Source organism: Piliocolobus tephrosceles, chromosome 5, assembly GCF_002776525.5.
Source record: "Piliocolobus tephrosceles isolate RC106 chromosome 5, ASM277652v3, whole genome shotgun sequence".
Lineage (NCBI taxonomy): Eukaryota > Metazoa > Chordata > Mammalia > Primates > Cercopithecidae > Piliocolobus > Piliocolobus tephrosceles.
The window spans coordinates 111,860,925-111,888,834 of record NC_045438.1 but is presented as its reverse complement, the minus strand read 5'-3'; the positions used below and the strand labels follow the sequence as shown (position 1 = coordinate 111,888,834).

General features: G+C 35.7%; 1 protein-coding gene and 1 pseudogene across 5 annotated transcripts in view; one reads left to right on the top strand and one right to left on the bottom strand.

The window, feature by feature from the left end:
- The window catches only part of ZNF451 (zinc finger protein 451), an 85,194-nt gene that overhangs the window by 21,659 nt on the left and 35,625 nt on the right, over positions 1-27,910 (top strand). For 3 of the 4 annotated variants that reach the window (XR_002733827.2, XM_023222986.2, XM_023222985.2), the window contains exons 4-7: positions 15,369-15,494; positions 19,999-20,110; positions 24,338-24,488; positions 26,053-26,179. Coding sequence is in view for 3 of the 4 variants with exons in the window: in XM_023222986.2 (XP_023078754.1) it covers positions 15,369-15,494; positions 19,999-20,110; positions 24,338-24,488; positions 26,053-26,179 (516 nt within the window). In the remaining variant the exon portion in view is untranslated. Of the gene's footprint in view, positions 1-15,368; positions 15,495-19,998; positions 20,111-24,337; positions 24,489-26,052; positions 26,180-27,910 lie in introns of those variants that run through there. The other variant, XM_023222987.1, reaches the window with a different exon arrangement.
- On the bottom strand, positions 8,567-10,840 carry LOC111549776 (annotated as a pseudogene). Its single transcript, XR_002733828.3, has one exon. The product of XR_002733828.3 is annotated as an RING finger protein 11 pseudogene (transcript).

Sequence of the window (27,910 nt, the reverse complement as noted above, 5' to 3'; positions counted from 1 at the left end):
TTTTTTTTTTTTGAGACTGAGTCTCACTTTGTTGCTGAGGCTAGAGTCAGTGGTGCAATCTCGGCTCACTGCAACGTCTGCCTGCCAGGTTCAAGCGATTCTCTTGCCTCAGCCTCCCGAGTAGCTGAGATTGCAGGCGCCTGCCACCATGCTCAACTAATTTTTGTATTTTTAGTAGATACAAGATTTCACCATGTTGGCTAGGCTGGTCTCGAACTCCTGACCTCAGGTGATCCACCTACCTTGGCCTCCCAAAGTGCTGGGATAATGGGTGTGAGCCACCACGCCTGGCTGTATATTTTAAAATTCTCTTAAGTTCCAAAGTTGCGTTGTTACTATTATTTTTTGGTCCTGTACTGAAGGAGGATGAAAGTCATTTTCCTAAAATGATTTTTATAGAGATAGATGTTGGCAGTTTACTCAAAAGAGAATATAGGAAAATCTTTTTTAACAGGTTTGGTGGGACTAGCCTTCTTAACTGAATACAGTACTTTACAGAATGGGGTATATCTATGTGTATGTTTTAAGATTTGTTCATACAAAGCAGATGTCCTGTGTACTTTGTATTTGTAAACAACTAATTGGGGGTGGGAAGAAGATTGCTTTGTAAAAAGAGGGTTTCCTGGTCCTAAAGCTTTGCTGCTGGAGATGGTAAGATAGTAAATAAATATTGTACTGTTATGCTGTGTTTATCTCTTCTGCTTTATCTGTATTTGCATATAAAATTATTGAGAAAAACCATTGCTTTTCAAAGTGTTATTTGGGATACGATTTGAGTTATATAAGTTGAGTGGAAGGGGCTTCTGGTAAACAGAACTTTGTTGGGGGGTGGTGCAAACTTCAGACCAAACTATAGATTGAAACTTCAGGATGGGCAATAATAAGCAGACTTTGAAATTGGGTTTCTATGAAGTAATCCATTCGTTGCAGGATTTCTATTCAAACCAAATGCACTAGTCAGATACTGTGATGATGTGCAAAGTTAATTCTTTTGCAGTTGGTTGTTCCTTTGAGCTTTCTTTGAACTTGGAGTCCCTTACATATAAGATAGAGATGTTGAAAGAAATACTCTCTAGTTGGTACTCCTCTGGATAATCAGTGCCAGCTGATGTTCAGGGAGCTATTATGACTGTAAATAAACCTGCCTTGGATTGTTTTGTGTATATGCCCTCACCATATTCTTTACCTTCCTCCCTCCTACAAATTGCATCTTTTCCTATTACTGGCTTTTTCAGTACCCAAAAGGTGCCTATGATGAGTCAGATAGGAAACTGGGTTGTTGTGGTCACTTCTCTGGGTAGTAACTGTTCTTGCAGAATGCTTTCTTCCTAGGTTATGTCAACCTGTGTGGTATATGGAGCAAAATTGTTCCATTTCACAGAGAGGTCTAGTGACTTTATATTCATAATGTATTCATATTTCTAATAAAGTAATTTTGTAGAAAATGTAAAATGGAAGCTTTTTGGTTCATCAAGAACTAAAGTGCTTTTTAGAAATTAGTAATAATGATTTATAAATATAGGTCATTTATCATTAAAAAGCCACAAAGTAGTATTATGCTGTGAGCTATTGTAAAATAATTTCTTCTGTGAAGCCCTGCTTTTTGTTTTTTGTTTTTTTTTCTTTTTTAGCCTTTATTTTAGGTTTGGGGTACATTTACAGGTTTGTTTTATAGGTAAACTTGTGTCACGGGGGTTTGGGATACAGGATTATTTTGTCACCCAAGTACTAAGCATGGTAACCGATTGTTATTTTTCTGGTGCTCTCCCTCCTCCCACCCTCCTCCCTCATGTAGGCCCAATGTCTGCTGTTCCTCTATATGTGCCCTTTGGTTCTCATTATTTAGCTCCCACTTATAAGTGAGAACATGCAGTATTTGGTTTTCTGTTCCTGTGTTAGTTGACTAAGCCCTCCAGCTCCATCCATGTTCCTGCAGAGGACATGATGTCATTCTTTTTTTTTTCTTTTGGCTATATAGTAGTCCGCCGTGTATACGTACTACATTTTCTTTACCTAGTCCTGCTTTTTACTATTGTGTTCTAGATATTGCTTTGCAGAAGCAAAATCACTCCATTAATTCCGCATTCCTTTTGAGCTGGTATTTGCAAATATTTAAAGTAACTGATTTAGCTAGTTACCACAGTAAGTTACTCAGAGGCTCAACTTTTCGGTGAGTGATGTGTGAAGAATAAAGTGAAAGATCTGCCTGAATTTAATATTTGTAAAAAATGTATTCATGGATCTTTTAAGAAAAAAATTTTTATAAAACAGTTTAGAGCCAGTTCTGTCTGGCATTTAGCTTCCTAAACCATACTACATTTTTGGGATCAAGAGTGAATTGTTCTTTAGCATTTTTAGATGAATTTTAAGAGAAAGTTCATCTATGAAGTCATGTACATTCATCTGAAGTTACTTAAGTAGAAGTTTAGCTTCTACTAAAAATTTATTTTGGTGTTTAATTGGCTTCCTTTTGAGCACATTTGTTAAACATACTTGAGAGAACTTATCTTCGTGACTGGAAAAACTAAGAATCCTGCTTTCTATATTTACATTCCAAACAATAATAGAGAAGAGTCAGGTCTAAGTGAGCTGAATAAGCATATATTTTTAAGTTTCAGCTTTTAATTTGACTATGTATACTTTCATCAGTATTTTAAATACATTTTAAAATGCAAAGTCAGACATGCTTTTAGGAAAACCATATATGTAAAAAAAAAAAAATACGAATTTGTGTTTTAGCTAAATGTGTTTTTGCTTTAAGTGATAATGATGATTGGCTTGAAATTTGTGTAAAAATATTTTCCCAGTAGCCATTAAGCTTGTTGAGCTGAAACTGACTTTAATTCTTGATTAATATGTTTCTGTTGGGTTTGGAAAATAATGTAACTCGATATTATACATCTAGGGACAAAAATCTGAGAAAAGTTGTATACAATTTACTAATAGATTATGTCCCTTCTAGATGCAGCATTTCTGTCTATATTTGTGTAGGATAGATATTAAACATATTTTTATAAGGCAAAATTAGTGATTTAAAGCAAGACCATTATGTTCCCAAAGACTGAGATCCTTAACATTTTTGTCTTTATATAGTCGTCTTCATTAATAATTAAAATTTGTTAACAATTTTATTACATATGCTGATTGTAGAAAAATTAGAAGATAAATGTATAAAAGGAAAAAAGCCTCGAGACAGAAATAACCACTATTTAACATTTTGATTTATATAGCCTTCTAGATTTTATTAATATATACATTTACAGGATCATTTTCATTTAAAAACTACAAGTGTTGCTTGGCACAGTGGCTCATGCCTATAGTCCTAGCACTTTGGGAGGCCTAGATGGGAGGATTGCTTGAGGCCAGGAGTTGAAGACCAGCTTGGGCAATACCGCAAGACTCTGTCTTCACAAAAAATAAGAACTTGCTGGGCGTGCTGGTACATGCCTGTAGGCCCAGCTACTCAGGAGGCCGAAGTGAGAGGATTGCTTAAGTGAGCCCAGGAGGTTGAGGCTGCAGTGAGCTATGGTCACCCTCTAGCCTGGGTAACAAAGTGAGATCCTGTCAGAAAAAAAAAATTAATTGGTCGATCTATTAGTACTAATAGGGAAGATATGTTGAAATGTAAGTTTAACATTATCATTTCACTGATTATGGGATTTTGTGTCAGGTTGTCATTTCTAGACTTGGACTTTTTGCTGTAACTCTACCAGGACACATTAAAAGATAAAAATTGTTTTTTAGAAGTGTTGCTTTACCTGTATATGCTTAACTTTCATGGAGATGTGTCCTCAGGTATAACCAGTATCCTGAGTATGGTTATCATTTATAGGATACAACCGAAATTTGCTCTGTGCATGTTTTATCTAAAATTTTAGATTAAAATGTAAAGAGGTATATTTGAGAATGTAAGAATTTCATAGTAACTGAACCAGAATCTGTCTTTAAGCTTCTTCTGGCTTTACATCCTCCTTAATTCTATGCAATTGTGGGTTTGGAAGAAAATTGATGCAGAGATTGATCTGAAGTATTGGCAAACAGAAGACCCCCAATTTCCCCAATATTTTTCTTAAGGCTTTCCTATACTTCTCCCCAACACCAGTTGGCTAACATTGATAGTTTATTAACTGTCAGTATGGACCCTTTAATATTATGTGTTTTATTTAAAGACATTAGTATAATTTAAAGACATTAGTCTTTAAGGTCTTTAAAGAAGGGTGACCACAGGAAGTACTTCAAGGAGGATAACCCTGAAGATCCTATAGCTGCTAATACTCAAAATGAAACTTAAAAAAAAAAAAAGATTTTTGCCATGGATCTGAGCCAATTCAATTTTAGCTTGAGAAGTGAATTCAGGTTATGTCTGAAAGCCTTACCTTTCTTAGAAAAGCTCCAAAGACCTAAGTGATAATTCAAGTTACAGGCTTTGTGGGAGATGGCAAATCCAGCCTAAGGAAAGCAGTCTGGAATTTTACAGTTTCACATTAAATTACACTTCAGCATTGTGGCATTAGGGGAATGGTAGAAATTCGCAGTGCTAAGAATTGAGTGACCCCTTTAACCAGCTACCTTAACCCCCATACCCAAGATTTGTAGTGAAAAAATGTGTGGGCTGGGTGCTGTGGCTCACGCCTGTAATCCCAGCACTTTGGAGGGCTGAGGCTGGCGGATCACTAGATGTCAGGAGTTTGAGAGCAGCCTGGCAAACATAGTGAAACCCTATCTCTACTAAAAATGCAAAAATTAGCTGGGCATGGTGACACACACTTGTAGTCCCAGGTACTCGGGAGACTGAGGCAGGAGAATCGCTTGAATTCAGGAAGCAAAAGTTGCAGTGAGCCGAGATCACACCACTGCACTCTAGCCTGGGTGACAAAGTGAGACTCCATCTCAAAAAAAAAAAAAAAAAATCATATGACTAATAGAGTCTGCCTCATATACCTAATCTTTTCCCAGTTTAAAACATCTTTCTTTAATACATTCGTTTTCTCAGTTTTAAAGTGCTAGCTTCAAAATTGGCAAAGATTTCAGAGTTGAAGCCCTTGCTTTCTCTATTACCATTCCTTTTCCTCTAGATTTTCCCCAAATCTGTTTTCAATATTGGTAGCCAGAGTTCCTTTTTTTCTTCCTTTTTAAGAAGAAAATAGAACCAGGCACAGTTGCATATACCTATAGGCCCAGCTACTCTGTAGGATGAGGTGGGAGGATTGCTTGAGCCCAGGAGTTTGAATCCCGCCAAAGGACCTTATTGCTAAAGAGGGGGAAAAAAATCGGAGAAACTGTCGCCTCAGAGGGAAGAAGAAAGCCCAGAGTCAATTCTAAGATGTCTTTTGTTTTCAGCATTAGGGCTTGTGGGTCTTTTCAGCCCTTCAGTGTTGTGAAAGAGAAGAAACAGATCAGCAGAATTAGTAGGGAATAACAGAGGCAATTCATTGAGACATAACCATGTACAAATTGAGTGTCCTTTATCTGAAATGCTTGGAACCAGAAGTGTTTGGATTTTAGATATTTTTGGATTTTGGAATATTTGCATTATAGCTTTTGGTTGAGCATCCCTGATGTGAAAATCTGAAGTCTGAAATGCTCCAAGGAATGTTTCTTTTGGGCTTCATACGGGCACTCAAGAAGTTTTGGATTTTAGAGCATTTTTTTTTTTCAGATTTTTGGATTAGGGAAGCTCAACTTGTCATTAAATAAAATATGTAAGCTTCTAATAGCTAAATATAAGAAAAACAATTATAGTAAATAACGACAATGCCAACAAGTTTTAAAACCTCCAAAAGGTGATGTTAAGCTAGTGATTAATTTTAGAGTGAAGTTGAAGAGATCTAAATGAATGTTTAAATGCCTAAACAACTTCTCTTCCTAGTGTTGTATGTTTTGATAGCACATGGGTATAATTCGAAGGGAGTAAAGTTTTAAGAACATACTTATGTGACTAGTGGATTACTGAAATTTTTTTCTACTGGATATATAATTGCTGTGTTTCTATATTTAATTTTCATTGACCTTTGCATCAAGAGTATATGCAAAAGTCAATGAAAAGTATTGCATCAGAATCATTAAGTATGCTTTAAAGTAAACATTAAGAAGAATAAATATTATGTAAAGCTTTCCTGAATGACTGTAACTTCAAAAGTAACTTAAAATGGTTTTATTATGGCCTAGAACTAAAATGATAGTGGAAACATCAGTTCAAGGATAGTTCTTCCTGAGTTAGGATTATCTAAATTTATCTAAAACATGACCTTCTTCCTGTCCCTAGAATACTCACATTGTTGTTGTGACACAAGAATTTCAGAGAGACCAAAAAATCCCTTGATTTCCTATCCTCACACCCACATGGCTGCATAAGTGACTTAATGTTTGAGTAGGAAATATTGTGTTTGGTGTAAGGGTAGCAACTTGAAATATCTTCATAAATTTTCTGCAGCTTATAGTCTCCATATTTTTTTTTTAAGCATAAGATATACTTTCTATTTAGGAATGTCAGTCCTTCTCTCAACCTTATAGGAGGAGAATTGTCATTACTGTCTCTTTTTTTGGGGGGGGGGGTGTAGGTAAACAGTAATTTATACCTTGTCCAGTTTGCCTGTATGTTAATGTGACCTTGGTTTGCCAGGTCAAGCGTGACTTTTGCTAAAGTTTAAAACCTAGAAAGTATTATCTCTGTCAAGAAAGTTAACACACTCTATACCTATGTTTAAATTTTACTAACATCTTTAAATTAAAATTTATATTTGTGATCTACACTAAATTTCCTTCTCAAGGTAGTACTTACATTTTGTAGTTTTTGCAAGGAGTAAATTTAATTTGCCCTTTTTTCCCCTTTTTTTAGAAGACAGTCTTGCTTTGTTGTCACCCAGGCTGGATCATAGCTTACTGGAGCCTCAATCTCCTGGGCTCAAGCAGCCCTCCTGCCTCATCCTCCTGAGTAGCTGAGACTATAGGCACATGCCACCACTCCCAGCTAAGTTTCTAATTTTTTTTGTAGAGACGAGGTCATGCACTCTTAGCTACACTGGTCTCCAACTCCTGTGCTCAAGTGAACCTCCTGCCTCAGCTCCCAAAGTGCTGGGATTACAAGTGTGAGCTATTACGCTCAACCACTAATTTGCTTATAAGACAGATTTGCCTGTACTGAGGGATCAAAGTTAAGAAAAATAACTTCCTGTGACTGCCATTTCTGAGGACCTGCATTGCCTTGTAACTTGTAAAAGGATATTTTGAAGTTAGTAGAATGTCACCTACTACCTGGGTGCAAGGCTGTACGCTGTCCAAGTGGTCAGAAAGTGAGCTGGGGTTACTTCTACCTAAAGTGGTCCTATAAACAGTCCCTACTGCAAAGGTGTACCCTCATACTGAAAATACCACTTTGGCCTTTTTATATATGCTTACTTCAGTATAACTTCTGTCTACTTCTAGAAGTCATACCTGCTGTTTGACTTGTCTAGTGCATCACTGTCCCACTTTAGATAAAAATTGGGTTGTTCATAGGTGACTGATTTGCCCAAAGAGTGATATTTTGTTTGTAACCAATTATTCTGGTAGAAAAAGCCAGGAAGGCCAGGCTTGGTGGCTCACGCCTGTAATGCCAGCACTTTGGGAGGCCAAGGCAGGCAGATCACCTTAGGTCAGGAGTTTGAGGTCAGCCTGGCCAATGGCCAACATGGAGAAACCCCATCTCTACTAAAAATACAAAAATTAGGTGGGTGGTGGTGACACATGCCTGTAATCCCAGCTACTCGGAGGCTGACGCAGAAGCATCACTTGAACCTGGGAGGCAGAGGTTGTGGTGAGCCAAGATCGCGCCACTGCACTCCAGCCTGGGTGACAGAGTGAGACTCCATCTCAAAAGAAAAAAAAAAGCCAGGGAAGATCTATTATTTTTCTTTTCTTAAAATAAACTTTTTTAAAAGAGCAGTTTTAGGTTCACCATAAAATTGAGCAGAAAGTACAATAAGACAGTGTCCACTTACCTCCTCCCCTCCCACTCCTCCATGCAAAACCTCCACTATTCTCATTGGAAACGACAGGATACATTTGTTTCAATCTGTGAACCTCCATTAACACATTATGTGCTTCTAGTCTCCAGAAAAATTTAGGCATAAGATATACTTTCTATTTATGAATGTCAGCCCTTCTTTCAACTTTGTAGGAGGAGAATTGTCATTACTGTCTTTTTTTCTTTGGTAGGTAAACAGTAATTTATAAGTTGTCCACTTTGCCTGTATGTTAATATGACCTTGGTTTACATTAGGGTTCATAGTTTACATTAGAGTTCACACTTGGTGGTGTATATTCTCTAGATTTTGACAAATGTATACTGACATGTATCTGTCATTGTGCTATCACTGAAAATAGTTTGACTGCCTTAAAAATCTTCTGTGCCCTGCCAGTTTATCCCTCCTCCTTGACTATCCCCTATCAATCACTGATGTTACTACAGTTACTGTAGTTTTGCCTTTTCCAGAATGTGATATGTGGCCATGCAGTATGTAGCCTTTTCAAATTGGCTTCTTTCACTTAGTAATAAGGTGCTTTTTCCTCCATGTCTTGTCTTTTTTTTTTTTCCCCTCCAAATCTGCTTTATGTAATTGGGTGGATATAAATTAATAAACAGAAATTTAAGCAAGATACATGTAACAATTTAACAGAAACTGATAATCTAATTTCTTCAATTTTTCTCAAATTCATCTTTAAGTCTTTCCATCATGGGGCTCATAAAGAAATTTAAGCAACATATGGATACTACAGTTGAATGTCAAATCTTTACAAAGTACTTATGACATACTACATTCCTCTATATGCAATTATGAATATAACCTTCATGACACTGTGTTTTGCATGTAGAAAAGTGTTAGAGTTCAATATTCAACCCAATATAAAATAATAATAAGAAACACTTCTGATGTTAGGTTGAGACCACTTTTCCTTTTGCTAATGAATGATTTTTTTAAGCTGTATGTAATATCACTGAGGTGAACCAATAAGTCACCTTTGAGTACATATGAAAAAATAAACACATGCTAAATGGATAAAACAGTACTACTACATCTTTACTAGACCATCTCTACCTCTAACACTTCAGGAGCTTAGAGATTTAAAGTATTCTTACATTAACTGCAAGAAACAAAGGAGAAATTCCTTCTTTTTTGAGATCACAACTATGAAGTCATATGGTTATACAAATTCTGTGTTTGTGTGCAAAACATAAAATACAGTTATCTTTATTCTCCCTGCTTAGTTTTGTCAGTCAACTAGCAGGATGTAATAGATACCTTTCCAAGAAACAGAGACTGAGATGTGTTTTATATAACTTCAATAACCTCAGCACTACAGTAATCAGAGATGCATTATCCTTTTGCTATGGTTCAAGACAAGAGGGAAGGAGGTCAGAAGAAAGAGAATAAATCAAAATTGTTACAACTGAGTAATTATTTCTCATTAGGTCTCACCAAGGTGCCACCTTCATTTTTACATAAACGTGGTGGCATAATTCAATCACAATAAATCAGAATTCTTAATATTTAAAATTTAACTTGACTTTCCATTATCACCATATTAACAACCAAAATAATTAGATAAAACACATAGGAAAGGGCAATATTAAACCCCACTTTAATAGAGTTGGTTTCTTGACACATTCACTTATTTTTTATAGAAAAGGGATAGTGCATCTCAGTTTGCTTACAAGCTAGGAGATCACTTTGAATTCTGCATTTCCTAACTGCAAATAGAATATAGCACTTATAACAGGTTATAAATAAACTGGTTTTCAAGCATAGAGCCAGCCCCAACGATAATAATACACTATTTAAAAAGACCTAAGGCAATGAATTCCATTTCCAATGGAAAAAAAGAACTGTGCAAATAAGCTTAAAACTACTTTTGTGTGTGCCAGTGTTATAAAATGTAGCTTTTAATAAAACCTTGACCCAAATGCCAGCAACTTCAGAAAAGAATTTGGGTGGGGAAGGGGAAGAGAAGAAAGTTATTTCATTTAAGAAAAATAACTACTATCTTTTTCCTAATCTTCAATACACACAATTTAAACAAATATAGCTGCTGTAATACTCTACACAATTCCTATGTACTGGAGCAATAACAAGATCTAAATACAATTATATTTTTAAACATTGGGTCAAGGCTTTACATAAAAATACCATCCTACTTTTCCCACTAAGTTTCTAAAATATCACGTACTTTCCCCCCAACATCTGCAGCCATCCAGGAATTTTAAGGAACCTTTTGTGCATGATCTTAATTCCTAATTCCTGGCTCTTTGGGCTCAGTGACAAAAGATCAAAACCACCAAAATGGTGGTTCACTTGAAGTCAGATGAGAGACCCTGGCTCAATTAGTCTCATAGGATGAAAGCAGTGCTGCATCAACTGGCTCCATGCAGGAGGGGCACGTGAAGGAGCTCATCAACCAGTCATCTCTACAGTCCAGGTGATAGATGTGCATGCACGGCAGAAATCGAATTGGGTCCCCATAAACAAAGTCCATCATACAGATCACACACTCCCGGATCTTTTTTTCTGATCCATCTCTTCCAGGGTCATAAGCTCCTTTAGGCAGATGTTGTATAAGGCCTATTCTTTGAGCTATCCTAATTTGTTCCTCTTCAGTCAGCTGAGTTGCTAGCCCAGTCTGGCTAGGTGTTGGGTGGTAGACTGGAACTGGAACTTGTTCCTGATAGGGCGGCGGCGGCTCCTGATCCGGCTCGGTCCCCTCGCCAAAGCTAGCCCGGTCAGACTGAGACTCGTGAAGCAGGGAGATGTCATCCGAGGTGGGGGATTTGAGGCAGTTCCCCATCTTCCGGAGCTGGGGTGCGTGATCTGTGCACTGCCTGACAATCTTCCCCTCCATGTCTTTTCACAGCTTGATAGCTCAGTTCTTTTTAGCATTGAATAATGTTCTATTGTCTGAATATACCAAAGTTTATCCATTCACTGATTGAAGGACATCTTGGTTACTTCCAAGTTTTGGCACTTATGATAAAGTTGCTGTAAACAGCTGTGTGCAGGTTCTTGTGTGGATGTAAGTTTTCAGTTCATCTGAGTAACTACCAATATGTTTAGTTTTGTAAGAAACTGCCAAACTGTTTTTCAAAGTGTGTTTACCATTTTGCATTCCCACCAGCAATGAAATGAGAGTTGGCTCTTGCGCCACGTCCTTGCTAACATTTGATGTTGTCAGTGTTTTAGATGTGGCCATTCTAATAGGTGTATATTGGTGTCTTGTTGTATTAATATATGCTTCCCTAATGACATATGATGTTGATCTTTTCATATGCTTAATTTGTCATCTGTATCTTCCTTGGTGAGGTGTCTGTTTAGGTATTTCCCCATTTTTAAGGCAGGCGGTTCATTTTCTTATTGTTTAGTTTTAGGAGTTCTTTGTATATACTGGATCACAGTCCTTTATCAGATGTGTCTTTTGCACATATTCTCCCAGTCTGTGGCTTGTGTTCTCATTTTTTGACATTGTCTTTTGCAGAGAAGTTTTAAGTTCTAATGAAGTGGAGCTTACCAATTATTTTTTTCAAGGACCATGCTTTTGCTCCTGTATCTAAAAAGTCATTGTCATGCACAAGGTCGTTTAGATTTTCTCCTATGTTATCTTTTAGAAGTTTATAGTTTTATATCTTGTATTTTGCCCTGTGATTCATTTTATGTTAATTTTTGTGAAGGGTGTAAGGTCAGGGTCTAGATTCATTTTTTTTGCATGTGGATGTCTACTTGTTCAAACACTATTTGTTAGAAAGACTGTCTTTTCTTCATTGTATTGTTTTTGCTCCTCTGTCATAGATCAGTTGACTTTATTTATGTGAGTCTATTTCTGGACTCTTTGTTATGTTTCATTGGTCTGTTTGTCCCTTCTTTTGACAGTACCACACAGTCTTAATTACTGTAGCTTTCTAATAAGTTTTGAAGTCAGTTAGTGTCAGTCATATGACTTTGTTCTCCTTCAGTACTCAGTTGGCCAATAGTTTTTTGCCTTTCCATATACACTTCAGAATGAGTTTGTCGTTATACACAAAATAATCTGTTAGGATTTTGATTGTGATTACATTGAATATATAGATCAAAGATCACGTTAGGAGAACTAACATCTTGACAATAGTGAGTCTCCTATCCATGAACATGAAATATCTCTCCACTTCTTGAGAGGTTCTTTGATACAAAATCAACTACAAAAGTCAGTATCATCTCTATATACCAATAACAGTTAAGCTGAAAACCAAATGGAGAATACAGCCCCACTTACAATAGCCACACAAAATATTGAATACCTAGGAATACACCTAACCAAGGTGTGAAAGATCTCTATGAGGAAAACTACAAAACACTGCTGAAAGAAATCATAAATGACAAACAAATGGAAAAACATTCCATGCTCATGGGTGGGAAGACTCAATATCATTAAAATGGCCATTCCGTCCAAAGCTTTCTATAGATTTAACACTGTTCTTATCAAACTACCAATGTCATTTTTCACAGAAGTAGAAATAAATATTCTAAAATGTATATGTAACCAAAAAGCCTGAATTGTCAAGGCATTCCTAAGCAGAAAGAACAAAGCCAGAGACATCACATTACCTAATGTCTAATTATACTACAAGGCTACAGTAACCAAACCAGTATGTTACTGATAAAAATAGGCACACAGACTGATGGAATAAATTAGGGAACCCAGGAATAAAGCAGCACAGGCACAATCAACTCACCAACTCATCTTCAACAAAGTCGACAAAAATAATCAAGAAAAGATACTCTATTCAATAAATGATGCTGGGAAAACTGGCTAACCATATGCAGAAGTATAAAATTGGACCTCTTACCATATATAAAAATTAACTCAATGGATTAAAGACTTAAATGTAAGACCTGAAACTATAAAAAATTCTAGAAGAAAACCTAGGAAGTACTCTTCTAGACACTGGCTTAGGCAAATAATTTATGATGAAGACCCCAAAAGCAAACAGAACAAAATCAAAAATAGAAAAATGGGACTTAATTAAATGAAGGAGCTTCTGCACAGCAAAAGAAACTATCAACAGAACTAACAGACAACCTACAGAATGGGAGATAATATTTGCAAAATATGTATCTGACAAAGGACTAATATCCAGAATCTATAAGGACTTAAATGAATCAACAAGGAAAAAAACCAATTCCATTGAAAAGTGGGCAAAGGCCATGAACAGACACTTCTCAAAAGACAACATACAAGCAGCCAACAAACATGAAAAAATGCTCAACATCACTAATCAGAGAGATGCAAATCAAAATCACTATCAGATACCATCTCACAGCAGTCAAAATGGCTACTTCTAAAAAGTCAAAAAGTAAAATATTGGCAAGGTTGTAGAGAAAAGGAAACATACACTGTTGGTGGAAATGCAACTTAGTTCATTGCCTATGGAAAGCGGTTCAGAGATTTCTCAAAAAACTAAAAATAGAACTATGATTCCACCCAGCAATCCCATTACTGGGTGTATATCCAAAGGAAAATGCTGGGCATAGTGGCTCACACCTGTAATCCCAGCATTTTGGGAGGCTGAGGTGGGAAGATCACTTGAGCCTAGGAATTTGAGACCAGCTTGAGCAACATAACAAGCCTCCATCTCTACAAATAAGTTACCCAGGTGTGGTGGTGTACACCTGTAGTCCAGCTACTCAGGAGGCTGAGACAGGAGGATTGCTTGAGCCTGGCAGGTTAGGGCTGCAGTGAGTTGTGATTGTGTCACAGCCCTCCAGTCTGAGTGATGAAATGAGACCATGTTTCAAAAATAAATATCATTTCACCAAAAAGACACGTGTACTCATATGTTCATAGCAGCACTATTCACAACAGCAAAGACATGGAATCTACCTGTGTGCCCATCATCAGTAGAATGGATAAAGAACATGTGGTATATGTACACTGCGGAATACTACACAGCCATAATAAAGAATGAAATCATTCTGCACAGGTACAGCAACATGGATGCAGCTGGAAGCTGCTACCCTAAGCAAACTAATGCAGAAACGGATAAACAAGTATCACATGTTGTCATTTTTAAGTGGGAGCTAAATCTTGGGTTCACATGGAGAGTAAGTTGGGAATAAAACTCCAAAAGGAGAGAGAGAGGGTAGGGGGACAAGGGCTGAAAAACTTCCTATTGGACACTATGTTCATTCTCTGGGTGATGGAATCAGTAGAAGCCCAAAGTTCGGCACCATGCAGTATACCCTTGTAACAAACTCTCAAATGTACCCTTGAATGTGAAATAAAAATGAAAAAAAAAAAGTTTTTTGAGTTCTTTCATCAGAGTTTTGTAGTTTTCTTCATACAGATGTACACATTTTGTTATATTTATACCTAAGTATTTCATCTGGAGGGAGTACTAATGTAAGTGGTGATTTTTTAATTTCAAATTCCACTTGCTCATTGCTGATATATATGAAATCAATTGAGTTGTGTATTAACCTTGTATCCTGCAACCTTGCTATAATTGCTTATTAGTTCCAGGAATGATTCTGTTAATTATTTTGGATTTTCTACATGGATGCAAACAAAAAGTTTTATTTCTTCCTTCTCAATCTGTATACCTTTTATTTCTTTTTCTCATCTTACTTCATTAAATGGCTAGGACTTCTAGTACAATGTTGCGAGTGGCAAGAGGGGATATCCTTGCCTTGTTCCTTTTCTTAGTGTGAAGACTTTCTGTTTCTCATCATTAAATGGTGGTGTTAGCTGTAAGTTTTTTGTAGATGATCTTTATAAATTGAAGAAAGTTCCCTTCTCTTCTTACTTTGCTGAGAGTTTTTATCATGAGTGGGTGCTGGATTTTGTTAAATGCTTTTTCTGCATCTATTAATATAGGGTCATATGTGAGGGTCCCTCTATGGCTGGCTCCCCTGGAATTTTTAACTCTCAGGCTTCTCCACGCTAAGCATCAATTAGAATTTAGTTTCCTATGGAGGTTCCTGCTAGAAGGTTTCCCCTGTAGTAAGTCGATGTTGTTTATTTGTTTATTTACCTCTCTCTTTCCAATTTTAGGGGTTGGCACTTTGCCTGATGACCCCACCTCTCTGACAGATCTAAGAAGAGTTTATTCTTCAGCTTTTAAGTGAATAAAGATGATAAATGTCCTAGTAGCTCATTTGTCTAACTTCTTGAAAACCAAAGATGCTGGTGGATACTTGACAGACCTACAAAATACTACGTAAAACATACAATACACAAAATAGGTTCTTACAAATATAACTCAAGTAAATGGTTCTTTAGTATAGTAGCTGTTTGATGAATGGATGTATGTTATCCAAATGCTAATTTTGTTAATTAAAAGGAATGAAAATTATTTTTTTTTATAGGAGAATGTTAAACGTAAAGACCATATTGATCATCAGAAGGATAAAGTTGCTTTAACTCTGGCTCGTTTAGCCCGCCATGTTGAAGTGGAGAAACAGCAGAAAGAAGAGAAGAATAGAGCGTTCAGAGTATGTGGCTATTTTAATCAGTATTTTATCTAATTAAAAATTATTTATAATAAAGGTTGTAAAGAGAAGCCTTTTATAAAAAAAAGATTTAATCAAAGCTCAGCATGTACCCTAGATCGCTCATAAATTTGATAATAGTTATTGATAATAGCTTTTTACATCTATTTTTAGTTTGTTGGATTCTTATCTGTATATAGGAAAAGAAGAAAAATAGAATTAACTGAGTGGACTTCATTTTTGAGAATTAAAAATAATGGATTTCTCAAAGCAGATGAGCAGTTAACAAGTTTCTGGTTATTTTATCATAAGAGTGAAAAGAGTTATCAGGGCTTTTATAGATATAAGCTGTTGAAAGATTATTTTCTACTGTATGGAACCAGACTGCTTTCTCAAATTTTAGCTTATCCTTCCAAATTAAATCCATTACTGAAAGGAAGAAATTTGAAGCAGGTTTGTAGATGAACGGCTGTGTGGAAATGAAGCCCATTTTTAGAATCTTGCATGGTATAAATTTTTTCCTTGACTTGCTTTAGAAGGCCCCAAATGAAATTACTTAAAGAATTCCCTCAATACTGACAAATGTCCTTTAGGAGCAGAATGTTGATACGTTGGGTAAAAAACTCCATACTAAAGTACAAAAATAGAAATTTAAACCATGCCTCTGGCCAGCAGCTGTTTAGATTTCAGTAGATCACTAGTTTTATAGACTTTGGGTTTCATTCTGTGAATGGACAGTTTAGAGATTCTCCCAGGTCAGAATAAGCACTATGATTTTGTAATTTTAGCATGCACGTTTTGGATTCCTTATTCCATTGGTTATTATAAAGTAATTTGTGTATTTCTGTAGCATCCTAATCTGTTATAAAATGGTGTTTAAATTTAGAAATAAGCTAGTTTGGGGGCTTTTACTTTATGATGTTATATCAATTAAATTAGACTATGGTATTCTAATTGTATGTTTAAAATGTTTATTGCATATATACATATGTGCACACACACACATATATGTAAACACACAAAATATTATTTTTATCCTGGCAGAAACACTATTCAATTTTAAGGAAGTTCCCCGCTCTCCCCCTCCCCGAACTATAAGTATGTTGTTTGATTTTTTTTATGTGTCATATCTCTTTGACAGAGGAATTACTTGCAAACTGTCTTACTTTCCCTCAGGTTTCCGAAGTGATGCTAGCTTCTTTTCCCAGGCAATCTTAATGGCTACATAGATAATAAAGTTTTTGTGATGAGCCCAGAATCTTGTATAGTCACTGTGACAACTAAGTTTTTTCTCAAGGGTAGTTTCAGCCTCCACCCATGTAAATGGTCATTCATTTTATTAAATACTTTACATTGAATATCTTTTTAGAAATTTTGAAATTTTGAATTTTTTGTTTAACCAGTTGGAAAGAATAAATTTGTCTAGATTTCATTCTTCTTTAAGGAAGAAAATGACTCACATAGCAAGCTTATTGCTTGCTATCCAGCCATAATTTTGTTTTTCTAACTTGATTCCCTTTATGGATTACTTATTTTTTAAAAGTAGATGACAAAACAACAACAACAACAACAACAACAAAAAACTACCCAGAAAGGAAGATAATGAAACTGAAATAGAAATAATTTTTAAAGAATTCTAGTGAATGATAATTCTGGCTAAAATTAGACACTATAGAAAATGTCTTTCCGGCCGGGCGCGTTGGCTCAAGCCTGTAATCCCAGCACTTTGGGAGGCCGAGACGGGTGGATCACGAGGTCAGGAGATCGAAACCATCCTGGCTAACACCATGAAACCCCGTCTCTACTAAAAAATACAAAAAACTCACCGGGCGAGGTGGCGGGCGCCTGTAGTCCCAGCTACTCGGGAGGCTGAGGCAGGAGAATGGTGTAAACCTGGGAGGCGGAGCTTGCAGTGAGCTGAGATCCGGCCACTGCACTCCAGCCTGGGCGATAGAGCCAGACTCCGTCTCAAAAAAAAAAAAAAAAAGAAAATGTCTTTCAACTGTTGTAGGCCTTTGTGAATTGTTGGTGTCTTCATTATTAAAGTAAGTTATCTTACTTCTGTGCTGGAGAGGTTTCAAAGAAGAAAAAAGGAATATTCATTAAAATCTTCACTGGAGTCTAGACCCCATGGCTCATGCCTATAATTCCAGCACTTTGGGAGGACGAGGCGGATAGATCACCTGAGGTCAGTAGTTCGAGACAAGCTTGGCCAACATGGTGAAACCCCGTCTCTACTAAAAATTTTTAAAAAATTAGCCAGGTGTGGTGGCACATGCCTGCAATCCTAGCTACTTGGGAGACTGAGGCTGGAGAATCGCTTGAACCCGGGAGGCGGAGGTTCCAGTGAGCCAAGATCGTGCCAGTGCACTCCAGCCTGGGCGACAGAGCGAGACTGTCTCAAAAAAACAAACAAACAAAAAACCCAAAATCTTCACTGGATACTTCACTTTCAGAGATCACGTGTTGTGCTGACCATTTGACTAGCTACCAGCTTTGTGTATTGATATTCCAGGAATTAAGACGAATTGCAAGAAAGGGTGTATGTAACCCTGAAGTTTTTGAAAGTTGCTTTGTGATGGAGAAAAAGGGTGGCTAATTTTAGGATGATTTCAATAAGTGTTTTTTGAGCATTGACTATGCATGTTCATAGAATTCAAATTCTATTGTAAGAAATGCCTGAGAACTTGAAAAAAAAACCTATTTAATTTTAATTATTGGAAATTGTTAAAATAAGTATGCTAGTAATTGGTATGTAGTAATATTTAATCTCAATTATATTACTTTAATTGAAGGGTTTTTATTATAATGGATTATTGCAAGGAACTTTGATAAATGGTCTAATTTAATATATAAGATGGCTTAGAATGTATCTATTGGACTGTTGCTTTCTTTGGATAGGCTAACTTTGATTTTACTATTGTTTGTTTCTTATTGCATGTTATTCAGTATAGTGATCCTGTTGGATACACTTTGAAAAAGTATTTGGTGATTTTTGAAGGTGGGATACTGCATACTCTATGTATGAAAAATACAGTGCACATTAGCACTTTAGGACTTTCGTAGTCCTACATGAAAGTAACCTTTTAAATTTTGTGTTAAAACTAGTGTTTCTATACTTAATTTGATTACAGAGAATTTAAAAAAAGGCATGTAATGCATATTAACATTCATGAGAAGTAGTATTCTGTGGATCTAATTTGAACAATGTCATGTAGATTTTCTTCAGATTAAAATCTTGATCTACTCTTTCTCCTCACTTATCCTTCCTGATAGAAAACCCTGTTACACTGATAGCTAGGCCATACATTATTATGGTTTATATCTTATAAATCCAGTGTTGCTGGCTCTGATTCTTTTTGAAGTACGTGTAAATCTATTTGAGAGGCAGTATGATTATACTCGTTAGTGCATGAAGTCTAGAATCAGATTGCCAGGGTTTGAATTCTGACATTGTTATATATCCTTGGGCAATTTATTTGACCTCTCTGTACGTCAGGTTTTTCATCATAAAATGGGAACAATAATACCTAAAATCTAAAGTCTTTTTAAAACTGCCTCACACATGGTTAGTGGCCAATAAGTGTTAATTTTAATACACATGATTAGAAAATATATAAATAGTTTTATGGATAACTAGAAAGATTAGGCTTTTAGCAATACAGAGCATCTAGTTCAGCATTGTCATTGGCCTGCTGCCTGCTATAAATAAAGATTTATTGGAACACTACTACACTCACTTGTTTACGTTTTGTTTGTGGCTGCTCTCCTGCTACAATGGCAGAGTTGAGTAGTGGCAGTAAAGACTCTATGGCCTGCAAAGCCGTAATGAAATATTAACTAGCACTTTGGAAAAGTTTGTGAACCCTTGGTCTAGATGGCAACAAATGCTTTATACTGGCACATATTAAGTGCTAATGAGTTATGTTATTAATATTACTCAATGAACAAATACTTATTAGGTTCCTTCTGTATGTTCCAGATTAAATATGGAAAATTTGAAAAAGTACATAAAAGTTTGAAAATAATCCTTTAAATGGAAATTCCTAGAAGTAGCCTTAATAACTTTTAATACATCTATTTTCAGGCTTTTTTTTCCTCTGCAGATATAGTTGCATATGGATTGAAATTATTCTTTGCTTATATTTTGCCTCATTTGTTTAATACAATTTGGCAAACTACTTGATATCAAAAGTATATTCCTACACCTTTGACAAATTTGGCTAATGTTTTTAATGACGTTCATCAAATGCACATACCATAATTTATTTAAACAATACCCTGTTGTTAGGGATGTAGGTTGTAGTGAATTTTGTGCAGTAACACTGGTATACACATCTTAGAGCATGCATTTTTATTTTGATGTATTTCTTTGGCATAAATTTCTAGATGTGGAGTTCTAGGGATAAAAAGTAATCAGTATTTTCTGATCACTAATGTGTCAAAATCCTTTTCTCAAGCAAAACAGGTTAGTAATCTTAATTGAGTTTTTTCTTAATGTCTTCAGGAAAAAATTGATTTTCAGCATGCTCATGGGTTACAAGAATTGGAATTTATTCGAGGACATTCTGATACAGAAGCAGCAAGACTGTGTGTGGACCAGTGGCTAAAAATGCCAGGTATTCTTTAGAAATTACACTAAGGTTACCTAGCTTCCCCAAAGCCTTAAGGCAGAAAGTACATCTGTTTTATGCTGTTGCTAATAAGCATATAAGGTATTAAATTTTGTTTCAGTGATACTAATATCACCTCATAATGGCCTACTTTATAATGGCCTACTTTGCCCATTGTCTTTCTTCTTTGGCACAAGTATATTTGAGTATAAGCAATATAGGTCGTACCTGAGCTCATTGGATATTACTCATGTATTCATTTATATTTTTAATAGTTATTGCATGAAGTAGTACATATGTCGACAGGAGGTGTGTAACAGATTATTTGAGGTCCTTAGCTTCTCTAAGGAAATGGAATTTAAACTGAGATCTAGAGGATTTATGTATACTTATTTATTCATCAGTGCAGCCTATGTAGATATTTAATAAGGAAGCATCATCATAGGAGACTTGTCAAAACATTGGGTAGCTTCTTCATTACTAACTCTTTGCAGATCTTAGATTCCTTGAAGAGTTGCTGTGGAACATTTCTTACTCCACCAGATAATTTGGTGGAATTTTCAAGAGCCAGTAGGAGAGTCCCACCATGACAACTTTCCTGTCTTGTCTTTAAGAATATCTACTCTGCCTTTAAAGGGTCAGGATATCCACAGAAACCTTAGCTGTGGATTTAATCCAACAAAGTTTAATTGCAAAAGGTCACAGAAATATCTATGCATGCGATGCTTAACTTTGTTGAATCTAGGTATCTTGGATTCTAAAGTTAGTTTTCAAGGGCTTTCCTTTGAATGGGATCAAATTGCCACTTACAAAAGAATTCTAATAATTTATATTTATTGGTACTTAGCAGTTCATTCCATTTGATACCTGACATAATCAACATTTTTGACACTTGGCCACACCCTGTAACTGTATTTTCTCCTTATCAACCTGCTTGTGCCTCGCAAACTCCCCTCCTTCCCCCAAAAACCTTTTTCTTTGTTTTCTTCTTATTTGCCTGTGGGGTTTATACATGGCCAACACATAATACAGTACTAGGGATTGCTGAGTTAATATGGTTATTATTGTATATCATGTCCAATTATGTGATAAGCCTATCTAGATTTATTCTATATAAGTTTGGTTGCTCAGCCATCTGTGATCTCAGTACTTTATTCATTTCACTAATACAGTATTTATTTTGTTGGATTGATCCGTTTATGTGTCTGTCTCTTCCACCTGACTATATGCTTCTTGGGCACAAAGACCAAATCTTACTAATACTTTTTAGTGTCGATTCCTTAAAAGAATGCTCAGCGTAGAGATACTCAATGAATGTTGGTTGAATTTTTATAGAGGTAGGCTATAAATATTTGCATAACGAACACAGGAAGCCTAGAACTTGGGTTCCAAATCTTACTATTATTAAACAAAAAAATTATATGACGTTCCAGATCTACTTTGGCAAAAGACACATAGAAAATATGGTAAATGGTTTTGCTTCTTGGGGTGTTTTTTTGAAAGCTTATAGTTTTTAAAATCCCTCTTCATGTACATTCAATTCTCAGTGGAAGAAGTTAATGACTAGCTCAGTGGTGTCATCTTTGCTGCATCAGAATATTCTGGGACCTTTTAAACAGATGCCTACACCTCATTATCTCCAGAGATTCTTATAGGGCATCTGTACTTTTGGGAAGGATCCCTAGGTAGATAGGAAAATGGGCTAGAACTAGAAGACTTTATCATCTCTAAGTTCTCTTCTAAAAATTATCTCATGAGTCTGACACTTTCAAGTCCTATATAGAATGGTAGCTGGGCCAGCAATACGCCCTTCAGGCTTAATATCCGGCCTCCAGATTGTCAGAATATTGTAATGCATTGTAAATTGAATCTTGAGCATCTGTTTCTGTATTTCCCTGAGCAGGTCAAGTAGGATCAAATGAGTTATTTAGCTGTGTCTTTATGGTACTTTCAAGATTAGTGTTTTCTCTGCCTTTTAGTACTGGCTTTTTGATGGCTGATGAGCTTAAGCCTGGAGTTAAGGTCTGTAATTTTGCTCTTTTTTGTGTGATGGGCTCAGCTTTTTGCTTGGTCTCTGAGGCAATGTAAAAATAAAGTTTGGAATCTGTTGCCTGAACAGCTGCTATAGTATTGGGCTATATTTGGTATGGTGCTATTCCATAAATGAGCTTTAGAGAGTGCTGAGATCCTTTAAGAGCATGTAGCTGGGGAAAAGAGAGAGGAATCACTGTTCTCTTTAATTATAGAGAGTGAGATTCTACCTCTCAGGAGCATTAAAGGACTCATTCAGTCTATTTTGAAATACAGTACTCAGCTGTTATAATTCAGTTCTTTCATTAGAAGTATTTTAAGTACCTTATTTATAATTATTCTAATGTTGGACAATCCATTCTTTATGGATTTTTAGAGTTGGCCAGTTTGCATAAATTTGAATACTTAGTATTATAATTTTTAAAAATGCTATCTGTACTATTTAAGAAAAAAACTGTTTAAATCTCTGTATTTTGCATTTCCATGGGGAAGCCTCCCCACCCCTCCACCCAGGAATTGGCTTCTCCAACTTTATTTTTATCCAGAGCCGTTATTTATAGCTAAATAAAGGTCCTAATAGGAAACATCTGGAATGTGGGTGGACAATTATAAAAGTTGTCATAATTCTTACTACATTAAGAATGTTAAAGATAAAAAAAGTATATTGTCATTTTAATGCCTCTTTAAGACTAAAATATGATTAATTCCATGCTGTCCATTATTTGTTATCAGAACACATTTATAAACATTTTGACAGTTTGATGTAGGCATTCCTCCAATAAAGACTAAAGGAGAGGAAAAGCAATTAAAACCTTAATCATATATAACAATTTTGGGATTTAAAAATCATATTGTCTTAAGAGAATAATTCTATTTAAATGCTTAGGGCTTTGTAGAAAATTCAATAAAGATAAATATTTAGTTTTTTGCTATATGAAATATTCAAAGCATTTGAGTGAAATAGTCCACAAGAGATAGTAATAAAAGAGAGAATAATCAAACTGTCTGTGAATCAGAATACTTGTGGTTGTTTTGCATTTGTTTTTATACAACTTAACTCTTTAAATTTTTCTTCATATATCATGCGTTGGGAGTTTCCCTGAGGACATTTGGCCGGGGGATTCATCTACAAGTTTTGTGACTTTAAGATCAAAATTATAAAGAAAGAAAGGGGTGAAAAATGGACCAGGATAAAGGAGGATTAATTAATTAAGAGGATAAAATGGTAGACAAACTATTTCCTAATTGGCTTTTTAAAGGGAAAAAGAGAAAGGACAAAATAGGATAAGTAGAAAGGGGAGAGATATCAACAATAAGTAAATCTCTGGTTTGTGTTCTATAAATTTGTTATCCCTTGCCCTTATATTACTTGATGTCCAAATTGGAGCTGATTGATCAGTGGCTTGATTCCTCAGAAAATAACACACTTACCCTCCTTGCATCCCTGCTGTCTTCACTCCATCCTCTCTACCCCAGTTATGTTGTTTAATATAGTTTTCATAGAGCTCAGACCCTCTATAGTATAGCTAAATTTACAACACAGCTAAAATAGTTAAAAGAGAAAATAAGACTTAGAGGAGAAGATCTGGCTGGGCACAGTTTCTTATGCCTGTAATCCCAGCATTTTGGGAGGCCAAGGTGGGAGGATCACTTCAGGTCAGGAGTTTGAGACCAGCCTGGGCAACATTGAGAGACCCTGTCTCTACAAAAAATAAAAATATTAGCTGGGCATGGTGGCATGTACCTATAGTCCCACCTGCTCAAAATGAAGGGAGTGGGGGCGTAACCTTCTAATGCATTTGGTCTTTAACACATCTTAGCTGTTGAACTTAAAGAAAAGGATTTTTTTTTTTTTTTTTTCCTAAAGGGAATGCTACTTGGAGCTGGGCATGGTGACATGCTCCTGTAGTTTGAGCGACAGCAGAAGGATTGATTGAGCCTAGGAAATATAGCAAGATGCCCATCTCAAAAAAAAAAAAGAGAGAGAGAGAATGCTACTAGGTAATATTAAGGACTTTTTTGGTCACAACTTATTTACTTTTAGATTATTATATCTTTTATAAGAGAGGTAAACAATTATAATTAGGATCATCCAGTTGATGCTATATCATAATTTTCATTGTTTTGTCCTAATTTTGATCACTAGCCCAAAGGATAAGTATCTGAAATAATAACCTAAGAATTCATATTCTGATGATACAGGACTCAAAACAGGCACAATTAATTCTGGAACAAAAAGTTCATTCCGAAGAGGAGGCCAAATGCGGGTGTCTGGGAAACCAATTTTATGTCCTATAATGCACTGTAACAAGGAGTTTGACAATGGGCACCTTCTCTTAGGACATTTGAAAAGGTAAGTAGTATATTCAGAATAGTGAATGCTGAGGATCTAGTGAGCTACAAAGTGATTTCATAAAATGAAAGTGTAATGCACCTTTGCCATTATGATTATATAGCTTTATATTCCAAACCCAAATTATTTTATGCCATTATGATATTATTTTTTCATAATTGGTGCAGTCAGATTCTTCTAGTAGGTGTACCTTTTAGCTTTATGAGTATAGCTTTTAAATATTGATTTTTCCCTGATATAGCTTACAAAGTTCTAAACAGACTTTTTCCATTGAAATCCAGATAGGTTAGTTTTAGAGAAATCTAGCCCATAAATGTAAGTTTCAAGAGACAAGGAGCACGTACAGTTATTTAGTCTAGCCTGAAGAAAGGTAATAGGCATTACAAAATAAATGTTAAAAGCAAACTAATGTAAGCAAAATTAATAATAAAAATTCTATTTATTGAAACCCATTTTATCAATTTACTGAGTTTGGTGGTGTTTTTTTTTTGTTTGTTTGTTTTTGTTTTTTTTTGAGATAGGGTCTTACTCTGTTGCCCAGGATGGAGTCCAGTGCAGCTTCCACCTCCCGGGCTCAAGGGATCCTCCCATCTTCCCATCTCAGCCTCCTGAGTAGTTGGGACTACTGGTGTACGCCCCCACTCCCAGCTAATTTTTGTATTTTTTGCAGAAATGTGGCTTTGCCATGTTGCCCAAGCTGGTCTTGAACTCCTGACCTCAAGCAGTCTGCCCACCTCAGCCTTCCAAAGTGCTGGGATTACAGGCGTGAGCCACTGCGCCCAGCCAGTTTACTGAGTTTTTGAATAGTGAAACTTGAGAAAGTAGGTATCAAGGGAAGGTTGTATTAAACGTTTGAATCCCCATAGCCTCCCTTTCTAATAGTTGAAGAATGGGAAATTGAGAGTTTGGGGCTCTAAGCCATTGCCTTTTCCATATGTCTTACTGTACTTATTCCTTACCTTATCAAGAGAAGCTTCTAGAGGGAGTTGCAGCATTCTGTGAAAAACCATGTAAAGTCAAAGCTGGACCTGGGGTCAGGGAGGGAACAAAACTCAGTAGCATACTATATCTTAGCTAAAGTGCTCCAGGCAGTTTAAAATAATGCAGATTTATTAAATGTTAAAAATGAATATTAAAAGGATTAAAAGCCATTGGGGGAACAAGTGTACTAGAAATCTTAGCATGAGATTATTATTGCAGTGATTAATTATTTAAAGTTAGTTGTAAGTCTTGTGGTAACCAAGGCAAGAAGTAAAAGACGCTGGACTTACAATTTTCAAACGGGACGTTTACCAGTTTGGTAAGAAATGCCTAAATCTGTTTTATCGGCTAGTTAGTACATATGAAATCTTGCATTAACTTTTGCTCACTTTCTGAGGGAATTACTGAGCATATGGGAACCACTTGATATTTACTATATATGAAGAACATTACTTAATATTTCAGTAGAAAAGTGCAAAGTTCTGAATATGTGTGTGTATGTGTTTAGCTTCACAAATGAAGTGACATAGTTGTTTCCCTAGAAGGCAGATTTATCTAATGTTACCTCTCTTTTGCTGAGTAGGTTTGATCACTCTCCATGTGATCCAACAATTACACTACATGGACCTTTCTTCAGCTCCTTTGCTTGTGTAATATGTTATAAAAAATTTGTTACTCAACAGCAATATAGAGATCACCTTTTTGATAAGGTAAGAGCATGTCCTAAATTAAGAGTATTATTTTTCTAGATAGCCGTGGAGTTAAGTGTAGGTTTTTTCATGCTGCTCTTAAGCTTGCAATTACCAGTGATACACATAAGTACCAAAACTGTGATTGTCAGTTGAAAATAAAATGATTTGGGCCATTGAGTTATTATAGGCAGGTAAACTTGATACCTTACAATCAGCAGTCCTAGAGATATCATCAAAATCCTTTCATGGAGTTGCTGTGTGAAATTGAATTACCTCGTTCAAGATGCTCTGAGATGAGAACCAAAACCCTGTTCTTAAGTCTTTCACTGCTTGTTGAAATGTTGGGGCCATATAGTAAATGACAAGTTATTAATGCTAGTTTTAAGGAATATAACTAGTATTTAAAAAGCTATGTTATATAATTCTAATTAAGTGTTAAATCTTAAGGGATATGAGTTGATTCATGATATGCAAATCCATGTAATACAGAACTCTAATGGGTTTTTACCATATTTGATAATAGGTATCTTTAATGACTTATTAACATGGCAGAAGTAATGTATGTTACTTATATTACTTGATGTATTTTTTAAAAAATATTAACAAAGACAAGACATCACCCTTAATCTCACAGAGATAAGGACTGTTATTAACATTTTGATATATGTGTTTTTAGTATTTCTCCATATATAGATAAATGTTTTTACGTAAGGTATCTAAATTGTTTTGTGATTTAAGGCGGTGTGTTGCAAACATAAAAGCTTAAATAATCATCAAATCAGTGCATACATTTCTACATTTTAAATCAATAATTTTCTTCTGTATGAATATAATATTTAATAAATTTCCCATTGGATGTATTGTTTGTTTTCTATTATTAAAAGCAATGCCATATTAAATATTCTGTTAACTAAAAACCTTTGAGAATATCCATATTTGGATATTTGAGTAAATGTCAAATTGGATTTACCAAGTAAATATTAGATTTTGAAATAGTAAAGTATTTATTCAGTTATGTTTTCAGAATTTGCTTCTATCTAGAGCTATACCTGGGAAGTAACATGGAGAATAGCTTGGATTCTGTGTAGGTTCACAGCAGAGAATTAAAGCTTGCATTCTAAGTTTATCTAATTGAATTCTGCAGTACTCCCCATCTTTGTCCTGGCAGTAGAGGACATTTCCAGAACAGATGTGCATCTTGAAACAGATTTTATTTTACACTTTCTTACGAGTTTTTGAGAGCCTGTGTCTTGTTCATTGACTAGGCCCTGTAGTACAAGTGAACTTAACTGTAGTTCTTCCACACAAGGAGCTTGTGCTCTGGAATGAACAAGCTTTAATGGTACAACATAAGTGAAATAGGAGTTCAGAGAAAGGGGAGAGAAGTATGAGAGAATTTGGCAAAGCTTTATGGAACAGAAGAGGTTCTCCAGGACTGGATTTGGATAGATGGAAAGTAAAAATGATAGAATTCTAGGTAAAATTGCAAAGCCTAACCAGAATAGTGACTATAGGAATAGATAGCATCCAGAAAGGAGTTAATGTAGCAGGCCTGAGACTACTGTTTTTACAAAGACTTCCTTTCAATGTTGGCTCTTGGCTGGTGTATGAAAACTTGGATTTTGAGAGAGTTTCTTCTATTCTCTTTGTATGAGTCACTTACTGTGCAAACAGTAATACTGTGCAGTATGGTTTATGCAGAACACCTGCTTTCCTTATGGGAGCCTGGAATTTTGGTACATGCTAGGC